Below are 24,879 nucleotides of genomic sequence, written 5' to 3' on the forward strand. Positions count from 1 at the left end.
CAGTGCAACGCTACAATTATTTCATTTCATGTTTATTTGTGCTGCACTTAGACATTTTCATTTATAGTTTCCTATTGCCTAGTTTAATTTATTCATGCTATATTATTTGCAAAACAAAATTATACACTGCCTGTCACAGCCTTTAGGTTCGAATATGATCGGCAATACTGTATGTTGGCCAATTCATGTGTGAAAATGATTAATCATACAGTACATACTTTTTTGCTAGGTGGAGGCCAAGAATTTGACCCTTTTGAAATAAGGGAGTTATTTTTTTTTGGCCACTGTACACTGGAAAAAACCCAACTAGATAAATGTTTAATAAGTTAATACTGTTTTGTTTGTACTGATTACAAGAAATTACAACATTTTTGCAAAATTCTTTGGTTCTCTCACAAGGATGTTGAAAAGCACAAATGCCAAAATGTCCCTTAATGTTATGATGGGACGCATATGTATGGCGCCACCAAGTACAGTATGTTAAGTTTGGGATCCCCAACACAGGACTTAGAGGGGTGTTTATTTTGTCTGAGGCGTGAGCACCAGCGCAAGGTATTTACTCTTTTCTGTTCATAAAGGGGTATGTTTTACTATGAAGAGAGGTGCGCTTATGTCTGAGCGCCACCTCGCTTTTGATACTTTGCCAACATCTTCCAAACTTCTGCTCAGTTTCCCCTCCTTCTCTTGTAAAACACACACCACAACAGCAGAGGTGCGTGCTTCAGTTGAGAAGGAGAGAACCAGCAGAGCAGTGGCCATGCGGCAGCAAGGTGCCTGGATGAAGTGGGAGCAGGCGATGGAGCGGAATGTCACCTGGAAGGATATCTGGACATGGAACCCCCAGAGAATCAGGTTTTTGATTTAAGGGGTCTACGACATTCTTCCCAGCCCATCTAACCTGTACATGGGGCAAAGTAGAGACACCGGCATGCCCGCTGTGTTCCAAGCCAGGGACGCTAGAACACATCTTAAGCAGCTGCTCCAAGGCACTAGGCGAGGGCCGGTATCGGTAGAGACACGATCAGGTCCTTAAATCAATTGCTGAGGTAATCAGCAAGGGGATCAAGGACAGCCGATACCGCCAAGCCACAGCTAAGGCCATTCACTTCATCAAGGAAGGACAAAGGCCAGAGGAAACATTAAAGAGCTGCTCTGCTGGGTTGCTCTCCACGGCCCGAGACTGGGTGATGTCAGTTGACGTAGATGTCAGTCTACATTGAGACCTGACATCATTTTGGTCTCTAAGGCCACAAGACAGTTAATCTTGCTAGAGCTAACAGTGCCCTGGGAGGAGAGGATGGCAGAGGCCCAGGAGAGGAAGAGGGAAAAATATCAGGAGCTAGTGGAGCAGTGTCGGATGAATGGGTGGAGGACCAGGTGTATGCCAGTGGAAGTAGGCAATCGGGGATTTGCCAGCCACACCTTGAGCAAGGGCTATGGTACACTGGGCATAACAGGCGTCTACCAAAGAAGAGCCATAAGTAGCAACGTGGAGGTAGTGGAGAAAGCATCCAGATGGCTCTGGTTGAAGAGGGGAGAACAGTGGGGGCGGTAGCATGCCACTTGGACACAGGCCGGGGTCTGATCAGCCTTGGTCGGGTCGCCCGGAGAAGGGTGTCTGTTGTAAGACCCGAAACACAACAGGAGTCCAGGAAACAACACTGATGATGTGTCCAAGGTTGTGCATTAGAAGATGTTTTCTGTAACTAAAGGATAGAAAGATATCTGTGTTAGTTTAGCTTCAGAGTCATTAATGCTCATCTACGAGTGTTATATCAGTTAACTTATCTGTATGCAAATCGAATTAAGTAAATACCGGGTTAATTTAAAACATCACTTTAAACGTGTGAATGTAAACTTCTGAGAATGTTAAAGTAAACCCTTTAAATATTGAACCCTTTTAAATATGAAACAAAGCATATCTTTAGCCCATCATTAGAATTGCAGAAACAGTATTTTACTCTCTGGTGGTTTATAGCCGTATTAATATATTTTCCTTTTTATCATAATTAGATATTTTGGGATATTTATCATCTTTGTCTTTACAAGACTGTTTTGCTTCTTTAACCAGAGCTCTGCTGTAGAGGATTGGGATCAGAGGGGTGACAGCTGTCCTTTTGGAGCTACTGGAAGAGCATGAACAAGCTGTTGGAGGGGACTGTAGTCCTTGAGGGTCTGTGTGAAAATGCAGCAGCCTTAGGAATGATGATTGGTCAGGTCTGTGCTCTAAACATTGAATTCCAAAAAGGACTAAATGTACACCTATTAAGACATCCAAACCATTTCTATTGGACTTTTTGTGTCTGACACAATGGCAAAATGGTCTTCAAAAGTGAAATCTTTGCTACTATTTAAAAATGGTTATGATGTTGTAATGTAAAAGAATCAGTATGTTATCGATAAGCAGCTGATGGTCTCCAGGTATTTTATTGACCTTTAAGCTAAATAAAATGTGTCTTCTCCTGTTTAATGCAGATCACTGTTTTAACTTTTGCTAGTTTTGAAAGAATAAAGTTTTTTTTTTTAATAACGTTTGTGTGTTTTAATTGTCAGAGGATTATTAGGCCAGCTTTTTTTTCTTTTTTTTATAGATAAACAACCACTTAGACAAAACTGCATCAATGGGAGACAATTTACATTTTTGAGTAGATGAAAAGTTGGGCTGTCAACCCTGGAGAAATAAGCCCACAACCAGCAAATTTCTCTAAAAGTTAAGTAAATGTATGCTATATATATATATATATATATATATATATATATATATATATATATATATATATATATATATAAAGCTGTTACTAACTTGTTACTAAACTTTTTTTTTTTTTTTTACGTTGAAGTGGGTATAATTATTACAACAAATAATCCATATTCACACTTTTAACATGAAACATCCCAAATTATGAAGCACTAAAATGTTAATGGGCATAACAGGACCAGGACTAAAGATGTGTAAATATACAATAGAAAAAAATATCAATTGAATTCAATTTTATTTATATAGCGCTTTTAACAATGGTCATTGTCTCAAAGCAGCTTCACAATATAAAAATTTTTATTTTCTTTTTTAGAAAAGAAAATATTTGGAAGTGTGTATGTTTGAGAAAAATGTGTCTAGATTATAATTAGATGAATGAATAATGAATGAAATGTCTCTGATGAGCAAGCCAAGGGTGACGGCGACAGTGGCAAGAAAAAACTTCCTGAGATGGCAAAAGGAAGAAACCTTGAGAGGAACCAGACTCAATCAGGGAACCCATCCTCATCTGGGTGATAACTGATAGAAATAACATCATGTGTGTTGTGCAGGTGAAAGTTCAATATGACAGAAGTTGTGTAGATTAACATGAAGTCCAGTTCAGCACAGGGAGTCAGTAGGTGCAGAGGGCAGATGGGGTCTGGATCACTGGAAGCACAGGAGCAGGATGTGTAGCTCCAGCCATCATAAAGCAGAATCCAGCTGAAGCTGGTCCTTCTCTGGATGCCTCAGAAACCTCGCAGGGTTGGCCTTTGTCCACTAAAGCTGGCACAATCTCCAGATGCCTCGTGATGGGTAGAAAAATACAGAAAAGATGGAGAGAATTAGCGTAGTTGCCATTCAGGATAGGTGTACTGGAGTATGAGGTTATGGGATGAGTTACGCGTATGCCAGATTAAAGAGATGCGTCTTGAGTCTACTTTTGAATTGGGAAACCGTGTCTGCTTTCCGAACAGTGTCTGGAAGGCTATTCCAAAGTTTTGAAGCTAAATATGAAAATGCCCTTTCCCCCTTTTGTAGATTTAAAATATCTGGGAATTACCAGAACTCTAGAGTTTTGTGATCTTAAGGAGCGTGGTGGATTGTAGCGTATCAGAAGACTGGTTAGGTATGTGGGAGCTAAACCATTTAAAGCCTTATATGTAAGTAGTACTATTTTGTAATTAATTCTAAACTGAACAGGTAGCCAGTGCAGAGATGATAATATAGGTGTTATATGATCATATTTTCTGGATCTAGTGAGAACCCTGGCGGCTGCATTTTGGACTAACTGTAGCTTGTTTATTGAGGATGCAGGACAACCACCTAGTAGTGCATTACAATAGTCCAGTCTGGAGGTCATGAATGCATGAACTAGCTTTTCTGCATCAGATACGGATAAGATACTCCTAAGTTTGGCAATATTTCTAAGATGGAAAAAGGCTGTTTTTGTGATATTGGAAATATGATTTTCTAAAGACAAGTTACTGTCTAATATCACGCCCAGGTCTTTTACTGTTGAGCTGGTAGTAACAGTACATCCTTCTAAACGCAGGCTGAATTGTGAAAGCTGTTGTGTGCTGGTTTTTGGGCCGATGAGTAATATCTCTGTCTTATCTGAATTTAGTAAAAGAAAGTTTTTGGTCATCCAATCTTTTATGTCCTGGACACACTCGGTTAATCTAGACAACTTGGGTATTTCGTCTGGTTTTGTTGAGATATATAATTGGGTATCATCAGCATAACAATGGAAACTAATCCCATGTCTTCTAATGATGTTTCCCAAGGGAAGCAAGTATATTGAGAACATCAAGAATATTAAGAATATTGTAATTAAACCATTTACCAGTGTTCAGTTGGCTTTATATACAGGACATTATTATAGCACATACACACTTGAAAACTATTATGAAAATAATTTCCTTACATACTTTCCTCAATGTGTCTTATAGATCTATTGCACTTGTAAAATCATAGTGTAATTCCTCTTACTGTTAGTGACTTGGCAGTGCACTCTGTCACAGAAGCCTAGCGCCCCCTATAGGGTCACTGTAGTAAGAGTGCCATGCGTCTCTTTATGAGACACATTTTGATAGATGTGTACTCCACAGCTTTTACCTACAAAACATTTACATGTCATTTCTAAGATCGCCAAAGGTCTTCCGGAAGTGCACACAATAACATCACACTGAGCCCCTCTAAAGCCCTGCACAAAGGCTGTTACATTGCATCTCAGGACCTTAATAAATATTTGATAACAGTGAGCAAATTTATTATTTTAACAGTTTAAAACATATAGTATAATGTTTAGAAAAATATGCCTTGTTTTAAAAAGCATCCAAGACAGTTACCAGTCTTTACAGGAGAGTACATCCCTGGGTTTATTTTCACCACTTGTGGAATGCTTTTGGTACAATCAGACAGCTTGGTCAGAACTTAGTATATAATAAGAAATTGTTGACAAGTTTGACTACATTCAAGATTTTTTTTCCATGCATGCGACACATGTGTCACAGTGATCCAGTACTTAACCTATAAGACAAAATTTCCTGATAACAATTAACACTAGGGGTAATTTTCTGATAAAAATGTTGATGTGAATTATATAGTAAAATTTTTCAAATGATAAACATTTTATTTTAAAAAGATAAAAAAAATCTGATAAAAAGTTCAGAATTTTGCTTTAGCTTTTGGGGAGGGGGCTAATGGTTAGCACTGTCGCCATGCACCTTCAGGTTCGATTCCTGCGTTTGTGTGTATGGAGTCTGTGTGTTCTTCCCGTGCTTGGTGGGTTTTTTCTGGGAACTCCGGTTACCTCCCGGTCCAAAGACATGCGCATTAGGCTAATTGCCATTTTCTAATTGCTGGACCGTGTGAGTAAGTGTGCATGTTGTGCCTTGTGATTGATTGGCACCCTGTTCAGGGTATACCCTGCCACCTGCCCTAAGTATAAACTCTAGGACCTGTGTGACCCGGTATACAATATAGAGCGGTATAGATGGTAAGTAAGTGAATAATTTTCTCATTTTAGATCTCATCTGAAAGTTCATGAATTTCATTCCATTTTTTTCAAATACTGTACCCAAGCTACACATGAGAGAGATGTCTGAGATACCCCTTCTGGCCTCCGACCCTTACTGTAGGTTTTTGTAATAACTGAGGGCTCTTCCAATTAATATTGACAATGATGGCTGCAATTGCATGTATACAAGGAGTTTCACTATGATGGCATACAAGTGCAACCGTTTGAATAGTTTAAAGACTTAAATTGTCACAAACAGATTTGTGACCAAGTTTCCATGACTGAACAGTCAGTAACCTGACGAAAGTAGACTTTACACCAAACAAAACACATTTCCTGTTAAACACTTGTACTTTGACCTTAAAAGTGAGTTCCTTTTCTGGTTGCAAAAAAGGTTTTTTTTTTTTTTATGTTTATCTCATGGAGATTTTTTTCTTGCCACCTTTGCCTCCTGCTTGCATTTAAACATTTATTTGTATTTATATCCAGAATTTGTGGTCCTGTGAAAATGCTTAGTCACAATGTCAAATGTTAATTCTAATGTTAATAAAGTTGGATTAAATTGAAATGAAAGTATAAGTATATAGTATAATCAGGGTCTGTTTTTAGAGGTTATTAATGAATTTCCTCACCAAAAGCCTTCTTATGATATATATATATATATATATATATATATATATATATATATATATATATATATATATATATATATATATATAAATATATATTTTTTTTTCATGCTCCTTGGAGCTGCTGTAATTTGCTATATCAGACAGCAGGTGATGCACTTCTCACATTTAATCAGAATTATTCAGGTCACTGTTTCAGCATAAGAGAGGAAGTAACATTCATGTGGGAGCGTTTTGTCTGACAGGGCTGACTAGGAGGAATCTCAAGCACAACTTTTTACTGTACAACCTATTCAGTAGATGTGAGATATGTTTCCTCCTTATCTTTCTCCAACTCTTCCACTGTTTTCCTCTAAACCCTTTACTCTATAATGGTCTTTACACAATTTTATACATATTAGATCACACACATGTGTATTGCACTTATTCTGTAGATTAGGGGTGTCAAACTCGATCCAGAAATGGATGGTGTGAGTGTAGACTTACATTTATAACAAGCAGAAGCCACAGTGCTGTAGGTGAGGTATATCCTAGATGGGATGCCCGTCCATCACAGGGCAAACACACACACACACACACACATGGCAATTTGGAAATGGCGATTAGCCAAATCTGCATGTCTTTGGATTGTGCAGAAAAAACCCAGGGGGAAACCCATCAAGCATGGGGGAACATGCAAACTCCACACATACAGACCAAAATATGGGACCCAAACCTTTGACCCTGGTGGTGTGAGGTCACAGTGCTTACCACTATGCCACCAGAGACACAAATTCAGTGGTCTGCATGTTGCCTAGGCTTCAACCACTGAACTTTAAAATGTGACTCAGGCCTTCTAATATGTTCATAAACCATATATGGGGGTGATTGTCAGGTCTCCAAAACTATAGTATATGTACAATATAGTAAATGTCTTTTGCAGCGTTCTTCTTGACACAACAATATCAGACTCACTCCTGGATTCAAATTAAGTACTCAAAGAAACATCAACAAAATGTGATCACTATTATGACACTTTTTTTTCTCTTGCATGTTGTAAATTATCTACCCAAACCTGCTTGTTTTTTCTGGTGGGCCAGCACCTTAATAAGCCAGCTTTTGTTAGTTTTTTTCTTTCATTTCTTACCCATCTGTATGTTGTATACAGATTCACATGTTAACTTAAGTAATGATGTGTGATTTGTCATGTTATTCCACAGAAAAGTGCCAGTTCTGAAGCGACAAAAACTTGTTTCTGGAGTTTTACACCTCAGTTTTGAAAATGCAGGGCAGAATGTGGGCAGGACTTTTACTTGCACCTCCTTTTTCACAAAGAAGTCAATATACTTGTAGAGCAGTAGAAATCTGTCACTCAGGAGATAATAGTTTTTCTACATCCAACAACCAAAATGTAAGTTGTTTTTGCCTTTTATATCATTTTAATAATCTCTTTGTGTAATCAATATTTGCAATGCTGTAATTGTATAGTATATTTCTGTGTGTGTATACATTTTTTTTCATGGGTTGAAATTGATAATTTAAAGAATTTGCATAATACTTTTTGTTCACAATTATGTTTTATTTAACAAGCCATGACTGTAAGATATAGTTAAAGAGATAATGAGTTGAAAAAAAAAGGTTTTAATTGTTATTTTTTAAACCCGGCTAAAGCATATTGGAGGAAAAAACATGTCTTATCTAAATATAGTTTACAGTAGTTGATTTTTTACACTGTCTATAAGTAAACTAGGGGTCAGAGGAAACAGCAGGTGTTTCCTGCACTGTACGGGGTCCACCAAAGTCTTATTTAAATTTTACTTGTTATTTAAAGACATTCATAGACTAAGGGCTAATCAAGAATCATTGCTATCAAACATATAAAAACAAAATAAAATACACCTGGGTTATGTCTTTATAATGTATTAATTTGTTTATAGTGGTTATGATAGAAATACCACTAATGCTGCATTTTGCATGCAATGATAAGTACTCTTACCAAAATTTTACCATTTGGTAAAATTTTACCAAATACCTTCATCAAATAATAGGTTTATTCTTTATGTATAAAAAAATAATATTCTGGCCTTTTATGGAACAGCTTATTCCTGAATTGTCCTCTGACAGCGAACATTTGGGTCAAACTGTTTTGCAATTAATTAGTTTTGGATTTACCACTTGGTCTTGATAATAATTATATCCTTACTGCTTCCATTTTGTCATTCGTACCAATTATTTGATGATATATATCATATATATCAACTATATACTATATATAGTTCATTATTTCCAAAGCTTTTTTTTTATTATAATAAAAGTACAGTACCTTTTATAATACTGCTGTTGAATATTGAATAATAATGGGCTGATTTTTATAACAATAAAAAAATAATAAACAGATTATTTATACCAAGGCGACACAGTGGCTTAATGGTTAGTAGCACTGTCCCCTTGCACCTCCCGGTACCGGGTTCACTTCCTGCCTTGGGTCTGTGGGTGTGGAGTTTGCATATTTTCCCCGTGCTTGGCGGGTTTCATCCGGGTAACGTCGAAAGACATGAGGATTAAACTAATTAGCATTCCCAAATTGCCCCAAGTGTGTGTATGTGTGTGCCCTGCGATGGATTGGTGCCCCATCTAGAGTGTACCCACCTCATGCCCTAGGTCTTCTGAGATAGGCTCCAGGCCCCCGACCCTGTATACGGGATAAAATGATATAGACAATAAGTGAGCAAGTGAGATTAATTAAACCATGATGTTTTTTAATAAAGATAACCATTATTATGGAGAAGTATTCTCTTAGTTTTCTGCTTCTATTAGATATGATAATATACTATTCTAAAGCATCAGGATTTCTGTCTTTTTTGAAATATTCGAGTTAATTCTTTTGATTTATTTACACAAGAGAGGGAGAGATGAAGTTAGAATATTAGAACAACTATTCATCACGATATAAGTAACAACAAGTGGTCAGTCATGGGTTATTCTTTAAGAAGATCATTTGTATCTGATTGAGGATATGTAGTGTTAAACATTTAAGTATCTATTTTGGTTTCTGCATCCTTACAATCTGGACATCTTTTATGCTTTCCTTATCTTTCTTAGTAAATAAATAAATGAACCCAGAGTCTGACTTAAAGCACATTTTCGCATTTGCTCAAAACATATATGTGCTGCATATGTTTATCTTTAAATTTAACAAAATATTAACTACTCTTGTATCAGATTTGTAATATCTTTTTTTCATTATTTATAATTTTATACACTTATAATCCTAAGGATCAAAATGTAAGGGCTTTGGTGCAAAGAAACTGCATAAACTGAAGTAATTATTTTAGTATGAAATACATGTTTGATTTATTATTTATTTAAAATATATTACTGATATCAGCTATGTATTGAAAAGTTGAAAAACAATACATTTTCTTCAAAGTTACAGTATGGATCCACATTCAAAAACAGTGCTCTGCTGGATTTGTCTTCAAGGTACAGAATAACATTTATTTAGTTTATTTATTTGCTTTTTATTAAATACAGCTGCATATGGTAAGTAAAAATATGGTCCTGCTATTTTGATCATCTTCCACAGTGATCTTTGCCTCTGTTTTGTCGGATGTGTGGAAGGCAGAAGTTGAACCTGAAATGAAGGCACTTGTCTCATCTTGTGTTGTGTTGCCCTGTAAGTTTAATTACCCTGGCACGGAGCTTCCTAGCTCTCGGCTGAAGGGAATCTGGCACGAAAAGTCAGACAAAGAGCGAAAAATCTACGACGAAGATTCTTTAAACATCGCCGATAGCTTTAAGGATCGCACAAAGCTAATTGGCCGACTGAGTGAGAAAAACTGCTCACTGGAGATAGATGATGTAAAAGACCATGACAACGGCCCATTCTGTTTCAGAATTGAAATTCCAGGTAGAGATAAATTCTCCTTCGTGGAGCAGTGTGTGAACATCATCATGAAGTGTGAGTTTTGTTTTGGAATTTACTATTTTAGATTTTTTTCTATTTGTTGATTTCCCGGAAATGAGCATTTAAATAGTGATGCAATAAAGAAAATTCAACTGCAAAAAATGGATATATATGTACAGAGGAACCCTGGATTGTGAGCGTAATTCATTCCGGAACCATGCTTGTATATTAAAATACTTGTATATCAATGCAAATTTCCCCTTAAGAAATAGTGAAAAGTCAGATTTTTACACACACACACACACACACACACACACACACACACACACACACACACACACACTAACGGAATCACTGCTTTACAGAGAGAGAAACTGGATCTTTAACGAACCTCTTCAATGACACATGCTTTTGTTTTACTACTTTATAATAAACAGTAAATGTGTGCATGTGAAAGGATGATTTTCACACACATACAAACACAAAATAAATAATGCCATATGCACAGAAACACACACACATACACACACACACACATACGTGGTCACAGTGTTATAATAAACAGTACAAAGAGACAGGAATACGGGAGACCAGAGGTGTGGAATTGAGTCATGTGACTTGGACTCGAGTCAGACTCGAGTCATGAATTTGATGACTTTAGACTCGACATGACAAAATATAAAAAGACTTGCAACTCAACTTGGACTTTAATATAAATAACTTGTGACTTTCACTTGGACTTGCGCCTATTGACTTGTAAAGACTTGCTACTTCCCATAAAAAGCCCAAAGATAAAAAGTATGTTAACACGGACCGCTCTATCTCTGTTTATATGTCTGTGCGCATGTGTGTGACAGAGAGCATGCGCGCATTCGGCACGACATCCAATCAAAGTACCATAGATTCTTTTGATTCGACAGCGTCCAACATGACAACAACGTGAACGTGCCAGTTTGCGAAATGATACAAAAGGTAGTTTCGTTTGGCTATAAAAATTACAAAGTGGTCAACAAAAAACGAATTGCAGTATGTAAAACATGCGGGTCGAAGATTACAGACGGAGATGCCACAACTTTCAACTTTGTTCGACACTTGAGGTAAGTTTTGAATGAATGTCAAGACTACCTTATCAGCTAAGTAATTTACAAGCTGCATGTTTATATCAATGAGACTGTACAGTTCCCCAAAGTCACCTTTCAAACACTATAATCTGCAAACCCCTAATGGTTCATACTGATCGGGATTTTGAAAGCCGGATTGTTTGTATGAGGTAGCCTACGTGAGTGTATTACACAAGGTAGAGAGCAAAGTTCTTTAATGTTATGTGAAGAAAACAACGTTATTGTTTGTATGAAGTAGCCTACTTCATTGAGAATATGTGCTACCATTTTACATTGCTACTAGCATTTACTAACATTTGTATTTTTATGTATCTGAGCAATGTTCTTTTATAAAAAAAGGTTTGTTTAATAAATACAGATCTTACAACCATACATAATCTGTATACATTTTATTTTTCTGCTAAAAAGACTTGAAAAGACCCGAAAGTCAAACTTTGAACTTGACTTTAGACTTGATGGCCTTTGACTTGGGACTTGACTCGGGACTTGCCTGTCTTGACTCGAGACTTGACTCGGGACTTGAGGGCAATGAATTGAGACTTACTTGTGACTTGCCAAACAATGACTTTGTCCCACCTCTGCAGGAGACGTTTACCCACAATTCTGCAGCGCGCGAGAGAGAAGAACCATAATCAAAGTTGTGATTATGTGCTGCTCTGCATTAAAACAAGACTTGGCAAAACAAGGCAAAAATGTTTTAAAATTTTAGCTTGTCTTGCGGAACTCTTGCAATCCGTGGTTCCACTGTATATACTGTATATATAATAATTATAAAAAGGGGATATGCCAGTCAAAATGTGTGGACATCTTGTTTATTTAAATGCCAAGGAAATTGATAAAAGCATAAAAAGTAGGGATTGATTATATTGTATTCTTTAAAAGATTTAGTAACAGTTGATGACTCTTTTGCAATAACATTAACAATGACTCTTTTACAATTAAAAAACTAAAAGAAAAAAAAACATTTTATCAAAATACATGATAAGTGGTAAAAAGAACCTTACTCAGCCTATATTTATTACTCCCTTTACTATTCCCAGTCTTAAACATGTAATGCCATACCTTCACTGGTAGGTTCTTGGACTTCACTCCACACTCCAGCTAAAATATAAATAAAAACTTAAATAGGACACACTGTTTCAGAAGGAGGTTGTGCACTGGAATGCACCAGTAACCAGAAATCCCCCATAAAAAAACAAACAAAAACAAAAAAACATAATCAGATACATTCTCTAACTAAAAACTGGATAAATATGTCTGGGATCCTCTGCTACAACAGGGATCACTTATGGGAGTATGGATGATTAAAAGGCCATGTCATACACCGTGGGGAGGTAAATAGGGGCAACATTAGAAAACTAGAATTACAGATCCAGAAAAGTGGCTCTGTGGCAGATACTAAGAGTAATAACAGATGATAAAAAAACAACATCCAGAAAAATATGAATGTGTCTATGTAGCATGAATAGATTTTCTAGGCATGTTTCAAGGCTATAGCTAACAACCTTACAGATGAGATAAATGTTAATCTCTCTAGTGTTGCAAATAGCAGCATGCATGTGGAGAGTGTTGGTACAAAAAATATGTTCATCATTTCAAAGTGTGACATGAGATCAGTCTTAAGGAGAGTGAACACCAGAAAGGCAACTTCCCAACATGCCAAAGTAACCCCAACCTGCTGCAATGAATGTCCTCCTGTAGCCCTGACCTCAGTTGTGATTAAATGTTTTGTAAGTTGGTCAAATACTTTCTTCACTACACATCTGACCCAATATAGTTTGCATAGTGTCCAAATGGCTCAACCACCAGTTTGTGTAACAATCACAAACCTTTTACACACAACCCTAAGCCATCTGAATGGCAGGAGGGAAAATTATGTTTTAATGCTCATCTCTGTGTCAGTGGATCTCCAACTTTCTGACAAACAGACCCCAACCAGTACAAATGAGCAAAAAAATGTTGGCTTATATAACCTCAGTCAGGTGACGTCAATCGATGAGGTGCACCTTCAGGTTATAAATAGGAGTAAACCGGAAACATCCTCAGGTCAATTTTGTCTGAAGGATGTCCAGTCATGTCCGCAGTGCGGCATTGGAGCGAAGCATCTCGTTCCCGCTTTTTCATAGAACAGGGCTACAGCAAAGTAACCCGAGACGTTCCCTTTTAAAAGCTACACTCGATGCTGCGTGAAAACGCTATGGGAACGAGAATACCCACTCGACCGCACTGCAAGTCTCTGGCCAGTATAAAGCTATTTCGCTCTTATTTACGTGAAATTCCTGACAGCTGCGCGGCGGCCATACCGTTTCCTGCGTTTTCCAACCTGCGATTCTCATTTCTCTCAGCAGATGGCGCAAGGGATCGCGCATACTATCTATGCGTCATTCAGTGCGTATATGTAACTTTCTCAGGTTTCATTCCATATATGCAGTTATTTATGCAGTATTTTGTTTGCTTACATTTAGAATTTTTATAACAGTACAAAAAGTATGTGCGCGTGCGCGCACACACACACACACACACACCTCCCCTTTGTTCAGTTACAACAAGCACAGTGATGAGTCCACGTCCGCTGAATTCGACAGACTGAAGACAAATTACCGTTGTCTGACAGACCCCTACGTAAAGCCTACAGTAAACGCCTAAGTAAATGAATATAGTCAAAGTTACCTCGTGTTTTCTACTATAAGATTATCATAAACCAAATCTAAGCTAAGCGTTACATTTTTAAGTTCTTGTCTTGTTGACAGGAATCCACCATTGTGCAAGCATATAGTAAATTTGACTATATCCATCTACTTAGAGCTGTTCATTTACGATTAAAAAAAATATATAAATATATAAAAATATATTAAAAAAATAATATGATCTGTTCTATAGCCCATCTGCTTTAACTTAGGGTTTTTTTATTCATAAGACAGCCTTTCAGTTTTGTAAATATTCCAATTACAGTGTGACAAGTCTTACTTTAGGTTACACATTTTTGAGAATTAGAACATCCGGCTAAGATAAATTGTATGCTGTTGACTGATAAAATCTGGATTAAGAAGGTGTTACTCATTTATTTATTTATTTATTTATTTATTTTAACAACATGACATTTATCTTAGCTGGATGTTCTAATTCTCAACTTACACTGTAACTATATTCAGTGTAATATGATCTGTTCTATAGCCCTTTTTATCATAAATGAACAGCTCTCTCTCTCTCTCTCTATAGAGATATATATATATATATACTGTAGGCTTTTACTATAGTGGATTCCTGTCAACAGGAAAAGAATGTAAAAATGTAACGCTTAGCTTAGATTTTATATTCAGCTTGTGAGTATATTGTGGCGTGGGCGGGGTTTCGGTTGGGAACCATCATGCTTTGCGGGAGGGGTTGTTATGTTGTCACCCTGTTGGGGAAAGGTGTTTGAGTTAGTGGTTTCGGCCAGGTTGTGTGTATGTGGGTTAGAAGTGTGTCTTGTGTTTTTGTGACTGTTTATTGTGAATGTGCCGTTGTGTCAGAAGCAGAATAAAATACTCCCAGCCATTGCATTGGGCAGCCAGGAAGCTCACTTGTCTCTCCAAGTTCCTGCTTAGCCGTGCAAAATGCTACAATATTAACATGTGCAGACATTTATTTGAGGGGGCGCTGCATATTTATACATTTGAAATCTGCATCTACATTTTCTGTTACATGTATGGAATTAGTTTCAGCTGAAACTCATGATCAATGGTGTTGGGGTACTTATGTAGTGATAATTAGTTTCAGCCAAATCACTAAAACTAACAATACACTGAATACAGACATAACATCAACGCCAACTTTAGTGCTGTTGTAGTGGGAAATTGTTTCGGGCAGTTTCTTTTTCGCCATTATTAGCTGAAACTGCCTGATGTATTGTGCTCAGAACGCATACATTTTTCTTTCTTTTTGCCTGGTAATCGTGAGCGTTACATTTCTCCCTTTCCCTAGGAAAGGCTCCACAATACGCATTACAACGGTGTCTGATAACCGCTGACCAGCCGCCCTACTTACCCTAGATTTAGAAGGGAAGCCCTTGCAAGATTTCGGTTATCAACTTGCACTTCTAGCAGACCTCATTGTCCTGTTGTAGAGATTGAAGCTTATTGAACATGGTCATTTTTAAACAGCTTTACTGTATGTAAATAAATAAATAATGAATAAATAAATAGTTTGAATGGAGAAACAAAATTCCTTAGCGACCATGATTGTAACATATATGTACATATCAGAAATTAAAATACTTATGTTTTAATTTAATCTGATGAACACAAAAATATGACAAAATGGTCATCTCTAAGCTTTGATTTTTTATTGATCAAATGCTTTGTTTTCTTTTTGTGGCATTAGATTTCAGTCTGTTCACGCTGTAAGGTGTAAATATGTAAATTTAACTAAGGTAAAGGAAGCATGTCTTGAAACATAATGCAATAGTGCAGATCAAACAAAATACACCTGTCCATAAATAAAAAGGAAAATTTAGGCCTTAATCAAACTATATTTCTCTTAAATACAAAGATTAAAACGAAAGAATACGAGGAAAGAATGGTGGTGTGGACAAATGGAAGGAGGAAGAGGAAGTTTATCAAATCCAACTATAAAGCCTGATATAATTGGTACCATTTAACATTTAATTTTTTATTTATTTTATGTTTTGCTGGTGAAATACATTTTAGGCAGAGACGTCAGCTCGGTCTTGTTATTTTGTTTGAAAATCCCCAATACAGGCAATTCCCCCATCAGCGAAACCGGTTTGATGACTTCACACCTATCGTGAATGAAAGCATTACAGTAATGGGGAGCTGCGGGTGTTCGCCTCAGAGCGCTCTGTCGCGTTTTATTCAGCGAGTAGAATGTTGATAAATATATCTGTGCGAACGTTTATCAGCCTTTTGATCAACAGCACTCATTTTCACTTTGCAAAAGGCAGTGTTTATTGTTTACTTAATATTTAAAGTGCATACACACACTCATAATGAAAGATTTTTTACCAGAAATTTACCTGAAACTCTATGAGGTGCTGTATAGGGCTTAAATCAAACTTCAGTCATGCAAACACACATGAAACACTTGCATACACATATATGAAACAGTCACACATACATATATACTACTAACTGCTCAAACAACTACATATGAAATGCATGCACATACACCTATGAGCTATACACACCCACCTCTTCGTGCAACACACAACTGCACAGAGTAGCAAACTGTAGCGCTGTAGGGAACTAGTGAACAACGGATCTTCACTTTAGGAATGAAAAAGGAATGAAAATTTGTCATTACATATCGCTGGAGCATGAAAAAAAATTTAACTTGAAAAATTATTTATATATTTATTATAACCATGATCGACGACATCATAAATAGGACACAATAATTTACATTTCAACTTAATTTAGAAACCCTCAGCATTACTGTTGTTGGTCACTGGCTGGGAATCGAACCCGGGTCTTCCACATGGCAGGCGAAACACATAGTTCTGAGTGGCCACACATCACTTCCACATTTCCACATTCCCGAATAGGTGCGTGGTCCGTTGCCTAGCAGCAACACCGAACGAAACGAGGCATAATCGTAGTGTTTGCTTTGGTTATGACATACCATAGTTTATTATTTGCTGTGGTAGATCTGATTTATTCAAACACAATAATAAAGCTTTATATCCTCAGGAGGGGTCATTACATTGTTTTAGCGATAATTTCACGGAAGTGAGTTCAGAACTAATCTAAAGCACTGTCACACTAAGAAAACATCTGAGAAGTTCAGAAGCTTCAAATAGAATGAACGAACTGATTAATTTTTTTTAAACGTTATAAAATCAAGTAGAGACTTGGTGACTCCCCTTAAAGACTTTGTAGTGGGTTTTCTCAGTTGAATATGAAAAAAATACCGCTGATTATCAACGCGGGAATGAATGGCGCATTGCCCAAGTGCAAGGTGATCTTGGAGCTAAACTATTTGCTTTGGGTGAAAGCGCCATCTAGCGATCATTGTTTGTCAGCAACAGCTTCCTATTCAAAACAACAGGCGGTCAAAATGACCGGTGAACCGCGTTATAAGTAGGTCACACTAGCGCGGCGCTTCTTGTGTTAAAATGGATTCAACGCACGCAGGAGAAAGCTGTGCCCGCATTGCGATCGGATCCCACATGACACTCAATGTCATACTTTGTGTAGGAAAGAGAACGCTTTCCATAGCATTAAAACTACATTCCAAAGAAAACAAGGTGAGCTAGGATGACATGTCGATGCCGAGGCGCTAGCTCCATAGAGAGGGTACGAAGCTCTTGGCGCGTAACCCTTATTGCCTCAGGGGATTGGCCCTTGGATGAAATCCCCTGGCTTTAAGCCACACTGGAGCGATTGCATCTGCAGAAGGTCCAAGGGTATCGCCGTGGAACCGGAAGCTGCCATGAGACCCAACACTCTCTGGAAGTAGTAAAGTTACTTTCTGGTCTAGCTTCATCTCCTTTAGGGTATTGAGAATGTATTCGACACGCGCAGGAGACAGCTGTGCCTGCATTGTGGTCTAATCCCATGTGACACCCATGATATGTAAGATTAGATGGGTGTGTTAGATGTTCGGCATCCTGAAACATGGGAGGAAGGGACCGAACATTTAACATTTCGCTGGAGACCGCTGCTCCCCGACACACCAGTTGTGGCGGAGATTGAACCACGGCCTTCTGCCAGTGCTCAGCTCCCAGTAGGTCAGTCTGGTATGCCTGCAAAGCCATTGTGTGCAGGCCAGAACCAGCCTGATCCGCTGCCTAAAAAATCTTTTCCCACCAACAAAGATGGTAGTCTACACGCTGGGTGGGGAGTGTGGATTTTTCCCGGGAGGATGAGCTCCCAGGTGAGAGATAGCCCGCAAGCGTGTTTTTGATCATGTGAATGTGGACCGAAGAAAGAACAGAAGAACACGCAGGTAATGTTCATAAGTAATTGGAACCAAAAGTAAGGATTTGCCTGCTTTGAAATCCGCTATGGCAGACAACGATGACAATGCCGCTGAGTCTGAGCGTGTGAGGGCGCTCGTCTACAAAGGTTTCGAAGAGAAGCTTCACGAAATGATAAACACCAGAGAAGGCAAGTGGAGTCAACTGACTGCAAAATCCAACGAAATAGAGTTGCTTATGGACAATGCTTGCAATTTGAATGCCGTTGACACTAAGTGTAGTAAGTACAAAGGGCTGCTAAAAGACTTTATTGAAAGCAATGTAAATGTGTGATTGTGCTTAAGTGAAGAAGAACATGAATGTGATCAGCACAACTGGTATCAGCTCAAATTGCTGTGCTGCACAGAATTCATGGCAAAAGTGGAGTTGTGGGTTGCGGACACTAAGAACCGCTTTAAGATGTCTCAAACATTCAACGATGAAGTTTCACCAATGGACAGCGTGTCAATTGTGGTGTCTAAGACACTCACTTCTTATAAGCCTGGAAGTGTAGTTTTGGCAGTATCCAAAAGGTCCTCAATATCTGCAGCATCCTCAGCTCATTTTAAAGAAAAAGCCAACAGAGCAGTCTTGTTAGTTAAAGCAGAAAATTTAGAAAAACTGCAGGCGTTAGACACTAACGAAGCACAATTAAAGGCTAAAATGAAAAAGCTGGAAATCGAAACGGCACTTGCAATGTCCGATGCTAAATTAAAGGTGTATCAGGATTGTGAAGAACGACAACATCCTGCAAGACAGAGTGTGGTCATCAAATCGAGTGGTGCATATGTTCCCAAATCGGAACATAATGAACATGACGAGTACAGTGTGTTATCAAAATATGGCAGAATGTCATCACGTCGTGAGGCAGCCCATTCAAGAGTGCCCGTAAGTGTCAGACCTAAGAAGACAAGTACGTTGAAGGAGCGATTTACCCAAGACAGTGAATATTCACTCCATAATATTGATACAGTAGAGCTTTAGAGAGTGATGCAACGTCAGACAGATATCACAGAAATGCTTGCGAAGAGTCAAAGGCAATTTTCTTTACTTCAGTGCGACGTTTCTTTGTTTCATGGAGACCCGCTTGAGTTCAGGTCTTTTATATAGGCGTTTGAACATGTCGTTGGATCTAGAGCTGATAGTGATGCTGATAAGTTATACTTTCTTGAGCAGTACACTAGAGGAGAGCCCAGAGACCTTGTAAAGAGCTGCCAGCACATGCCAGATCGTCATGGTTATGCAGAAGCGATTAAACTGGTACACGACAGGTTTGGAAATGAGCTAAAGATTGCAACAGCGCTAATGCAAAAGGCATTCAAATGGCCTGAAATAAAGTCAGAGGATGGAAAGTCATTAAGCGCTTTCTCCCTGTATCTGGTAACTTGCCGCAATGTTATGGAAGACATTAAATACATGGATGAGTTAGATAATCCTACCAACATGAGGATTATTATCTTAAAACTGCCTACAAATTGCGTGAAAGATGGAGGGTCCATGAATACAAGTACAAGGAGCGCCGTCGGAAAAGAGCCAAGTTCATGCAGTTGGTGAAATTCATTGATCGATAAGCAAAAGTATTGTCAAATCCTGTTTGGAGGACCTGGACGTTCTGACTAGTGATAAGAAACATTGTAATAAATCTTTTCAAGGATCCAAGCTAAAAAAGAAAGGAAAAAGAGGTAGCAGCTTTCCAACCGGCGTAAAACAGATTAGTGAAAATCATAAAGTCTTGATTACAGCAAAGAGTAATAGTGCATTAGTTATCAGTGCTTTCACTAAACCTTGTGCATTCTGTGAGAAAAGTCATACCTTAGATGAATGCTACCAGTTCAATGCTAAGACATATAAAGACAAATTGGACTTTTCGAGAAAAAATGGATTTTGCTTTTATGTTTAGTAAAAGGACACTTAAGCAAAGACTGCACAAGAAAAATCACGTCAGTAGTGCTCAAAAAAACATCCTCGCATGCTACACATTGCCACACAAGACACAGCTCAGGTAATAGTAAAAGTTGATGAAACTGCTTTTGAAACAGTTAATACCTTGCCGGCTACAGTGAGTCATGAAACAAGCGCCTGTACTGGGGCTGTAGACAACTGAATTCTCTCCATAGTACCTGTTAAAATAAAGTCCAAAAAAAGCGAAAAGACAGTAGAAGTGGATGCCTTTATGGACCCAGGTAGTTCTGCTACTTTCTGCACGGAGTCATTAACAAGGCGATTAAATGTTCAAGGCAGAAAAGTTGACATGATGTTAAGCACCATGAATTTGAAGAAGCAAGTAGAAAGCTATGTGCTCACTGACTTGGAGGTTAGTAATCTGGAAGAAAACTCCTTTGTTGAACTTTCCAAAGTGTTTACACAAAAGAGCATCCCAGGCCCAGTGTAAAACATTCCACAACAGCACGACATTGATAAGTGGCCATACCTTAGTGAAGTGAAATTGCCTCAGATCATCCTGAAGTCCACAATCATCTACACTGTTTTGAGCATGTTCATCTCCAGGTTGTTGTGACTGCACCAGACAGCCAGCTGCTCGACCTGACTTCTGTATGCAGACTCATCATCGTCCTGAATGAGGCCGATGATTGTAGTGTCGTCTGCAAATTTCAGGAGCTTGACAGTGGTGTCTGTAGAGGTGCAGTCGTTGGTGTAGAGGGAGAAGAGCAGTGGGAAGAGAACGCATCCCTGAGAGGCTCCAGTATTGGTGGTGTGGCTGTTGGACATGAATTTCCCCAGTCTCACTAGCTGCTGCCTGTCTGTCAGAAAGCTGGTGATCCAGTGACAGATAGAGCTAGGAACAGAGAGCTGGTTTAGTTTGGTCTAAAGCAGTGCTGGGATGATCGTATTAAAAGCTGATGAAAAGTCTATGAACAAGACCCTTGCATAAGTCCCTGGTTTGTCCAGATGTTGAAGAATGAAGTGCAGTCCCATGTTGACTGCATCATCAACAGACCTGTTTGCTCTATAAGCAACCTGCAGGTGGTCCAGTAAGGGTCCTGTGATGTCCCTCAGATAGGCCAACACAAGTCTTTCAAATGACTTTATGACCACAGATGTTAGGATGTTAGGATGTTAATGCATCTGTTGTGCAAAGAAAAACTCACATGGGATGACGACATTCCTGAACAGTTTGCAAAAAAATGGAAGGCTAGCTACAAGAGTTGCATCAATTGTCTGAGTTCAGTGTGGCAAGATCCATAAAACCAGTTGACTTTGGAGTTACAACTACAGCCCGACTTTATCACTTTTCAGACGCAAGTGAGATGGGCTGTGGAATTGTCTCATACCTCAAGTTGGTAAATGCTGATGGACTCACACATTGTGCCTTTATGATGGGGAACTCTTGTGTAGCACCTCTGAAAACAACCCACTATTCGGCGAATCGAATTGACTGCGGCAGTAGTTGCTGTGAACAATGACGAAATGTTAAAAGGCCAACTGGAAATGGAATTGCTGGACTCTATATTTTGGACTGACAGTACAACTGTTTTGAGATATATTGACAAGGAAAAACTTTGTTTCAAAACCTTCGTTGCCAACAGAATTGCCATTATAAGAAAGTCAACCAAGCCACAGCGGTGGAGGTATGTCAATACTTCAAAGAATCCAGCTGATTCTGCATCCAGGGGAGTATCCTGTGAAAAATTCATGAAAAATGTCAATTGGATCCATGGTCCCTCTTTTCTCAAAGAACCAGAGTGTAGATGACTTGAGAACATTCATGACCTGTCGATAAAGGAGGACGATAACGAGATCAAACATTCAGCTTCAGTGAACCTTGTGAGTACTACAGAGAGCACGGAGGCCGTGGGCAAACTGATCAATTATCACTCTGACTGGTACTGGTAGTTAAAAAGATCCGTTGCCTGGATTCTTTATATCATGGACATGGTTAAACAGAGAACAAAAAAGGTTAAAAGATGTGTAGATGACCCAATGACAGAAAACCACAAGTCTCTGACAATTCAGGACAAGAGCAGAAAACGAAGTCATCAAGTTCATTCAAAGCCAAAAATTCAAAGAAGAAATTTCCATGTTGCAAAAGGGTGATGCATCTGTAAAAAGGAACAGTTGCCTCTCCAAACTAGATCCAGTACTGCAGGATGGAGTGCTGAGAGTTGGAGGACGTCTTGGTAGATCTGCAATGCCTGAGCATGTAAAACACCCAGTCATTATAACTAAAGATTCACATATCACAACACAATCTTAAGAGACATTCATGAAAAGGTTGGACAATGTGGAAGGAATTGTATGCTCTCAAAATTGTGTCAGAAATACTGGATTACGACTGCTAACTCCCTTGTGAGAAAGTTTCTTTCGAGTTATGTGACATGTAGAAAGATCAGAGCAAAGACTGGTGAACAAAAGATGTCAGAACTGCCATGTGACAGAATAACATCAGATCACCCACCCTTCATTAACGTAGGAGTTGACTATTTCGGACCCTTCGATGTCAGATGAGGTAGAAGTAATGTTAAAAAATATGGCGTATTGTTTACTTATCTGACAACAAGAGCTGTGCATATTGAAGTTGCGCAGTCACTGAATACAGACTCCTGTTTGAATGCCATTCGATGCTTTGTGTGCAGAAGAGGCCAGGTGTCAGTCATAAGAACTGACAATCGAACAAACTTTATAGTTGCTGAGATTGAATTGCATAAAGCTATCCAACAGTGGAATCAGTCAAAAATTGAAGGCGTTCTCATGCAAAAGGGGATACAATGGATATTCAATCCTCCTGCTGGGTCTCATTTTGGTGGAATATGGGAAAGGCAGATAAGATCAGTCAGAAAGATCCTGAGATCTGTACTGAAAGAACAAACACTAAATGATGAGAGCTTGCATACATTCCTGTGTGAGGTGAAAGCAATAATGAATGACCGACCCCTTACCACTGTTACGGACGATCCCACAGATCTGGAACCCCTGACACCCAACCACCTGCTGTTGATGAAAAGACAGCCAAACCTGCCTCCTGGACTTTTCAAAAAAGAGGACATTTATGCACGTCGCAAGTGAAAGCAAATTCAGTACCTTGCTGACTTATTCTGGAAGCAATGGGTGCGTGAATATTTACCCTTGCTTCAGGAGCGTCAAAAATGGTTTCAAGTGAGAAAAAACCTTTTGATTGGAGATGTAGTTCTAATAATTGATGAGTCTTCTTCAAAAAATTCATGGGTCGTCGGACGAATCACAAAAGTGTTCCCTGATAAAAAAGAGCTTGTGAGACGTGTGCTGGTTAAAACTAAGACCAATACACTGGAAAGACCCATTGACAAGTTGTGCCTTATATGTGAAATGGACTGTTAATTATGTCATAACTAGTTATTACACTTTCTTTGGTACGCAAAGAAATGAACACTCTAAGGCAAATAGTATACATTTAGAAGGTTTAAAGTGATGATTGATGTGAATGGTAAAACTACATGGCTCTATCATAAATAAAAATAATAATAATTGTCAGTCTCCCTGCCTGTCCATTTTTTCCGGGCTGGAAATGTAAGAGCCATATTTCATTTTAACGATTTTGTTGTTGTGTTTATTTAAAGTTTATTGGTTAAGCATTCATTTATGTTAATCGTAAGTTGTTCTGTAACGTCATCCATAATTGCGTAGTTGCATGGTACCGTTGCACGGTAGAAGTTGTTTAGGATATGGAAGTTGTGGAGAACACAAGCTTTTGACCGTAATAAAAAAAAAAACGTAATAAGATACAGCAAATAAGTTGTTGTAACCATAGTGGAGTTATGCAAGAAAACTGTAAGAAGTGTTGAACGTTTGACGTTAAAAAAATTAACAAAAAGACAAGAATTCATGGACGTCTGAGTCGTGAGTAATTCAGTTCAATAAGAAAGATATGCGTCAGAACTTGTGAAATAACATGCCCGGACACCATGGAGGTCGCCAAGAAGGGGCCACCGACAGAAACCTGTTGTCTAACTTTGAGCGTTTGGGTTATTTATTTTTTTATGGTGAATCGAGGTGTACGCGTTCGACTGCGCGTGTTACCACCTCTTATAACGTTCCCTACTCCCACTCACAGGAAGCGCCGAAAAGTAGACGGTAAAAGTTTATGATCCGGCGAGAGAAAAGAAAAAATTCTGTCTCGTGCGCTTCTGCTAAAAATGCGTCACGGCTCATGGTTTCGTTTTAAAAAGCCGAGCGCGAGCGACTTAAATGGGGAGAAAATTCCAATACTTACCTGCTCCCTCAAGCCCGAGATAGCGTGCTCTTCCCCCAAACACTGAAAACAGAAAGCGTGGAGATCGCCCTCTTCGAGATTCACTTTCTTTTAAAAAAGTGCTTGCACACACACACACACACACACATAACGGATCCTGAAGACAAAAAGATCTGAGGATGTTTCCGGTTTACTCCTATTTATAACCTGCAGGTGCAAGTTAACCTCATCGGTTAACGTCACCTGACCGAGGTTATATATGCCAAAACACGTGCTTTACAACCGGTCACGAGGAAATATTCCCATAGCGTTTTCACGCAGCATCGAGTGTAGCTTTTGAAA

General features: G+C 38.6%; 1 protein-coding gene across 1 annotated transcript in view; it reads left to right on the plus strand.

The window, feature by feature from the left end:
- The first annotated feature begins 7,603 nt into the window (after positions 1 to 7,603).
- Positions 7,604 to 24,879, plus strand: part of LOC128533468 (myelin-associated glycoprotein-like) — a 28,805-nt gene continuing 11,529 nt past the window's right edge. The window contains exons 1-3 of the mRNA XM_053507739.1: positions 7,604 to 7,778; positions 9,798 to 9,850; positions 9,954 to 10,328. Of these exons, the coding sequence (XP_053363714.1) occupies positions 9,805 to 9,850; positions 9,954 to 10,328 (421 nt within the window). The 5' untranslated portion in view covers positions 7,604 to 7,778; positions 9,798 to 9,804. The remainder of the gene's footprint in view (positions 7,779 to 9,797; positions 9,851 to 9,953; positions 10,329 to 24,879) is intronic.

This window comes from Clarias gariepinus, chromosome 11 (genome assembly GCF_024256425.1).
Source record: "Clarias gariepinus isolate MV-2021 ecotype Netherlands chromosome 11, CGAR_prim_01v2, whole genome shotgun sequence".
Taxonomy (NCBI): domain Eukaryota; kingdom Metazoa; phylum Chordata; class Actinopteri; order Siluriformes; family Clariidae; genus Clarias; species Clarias gariepinus.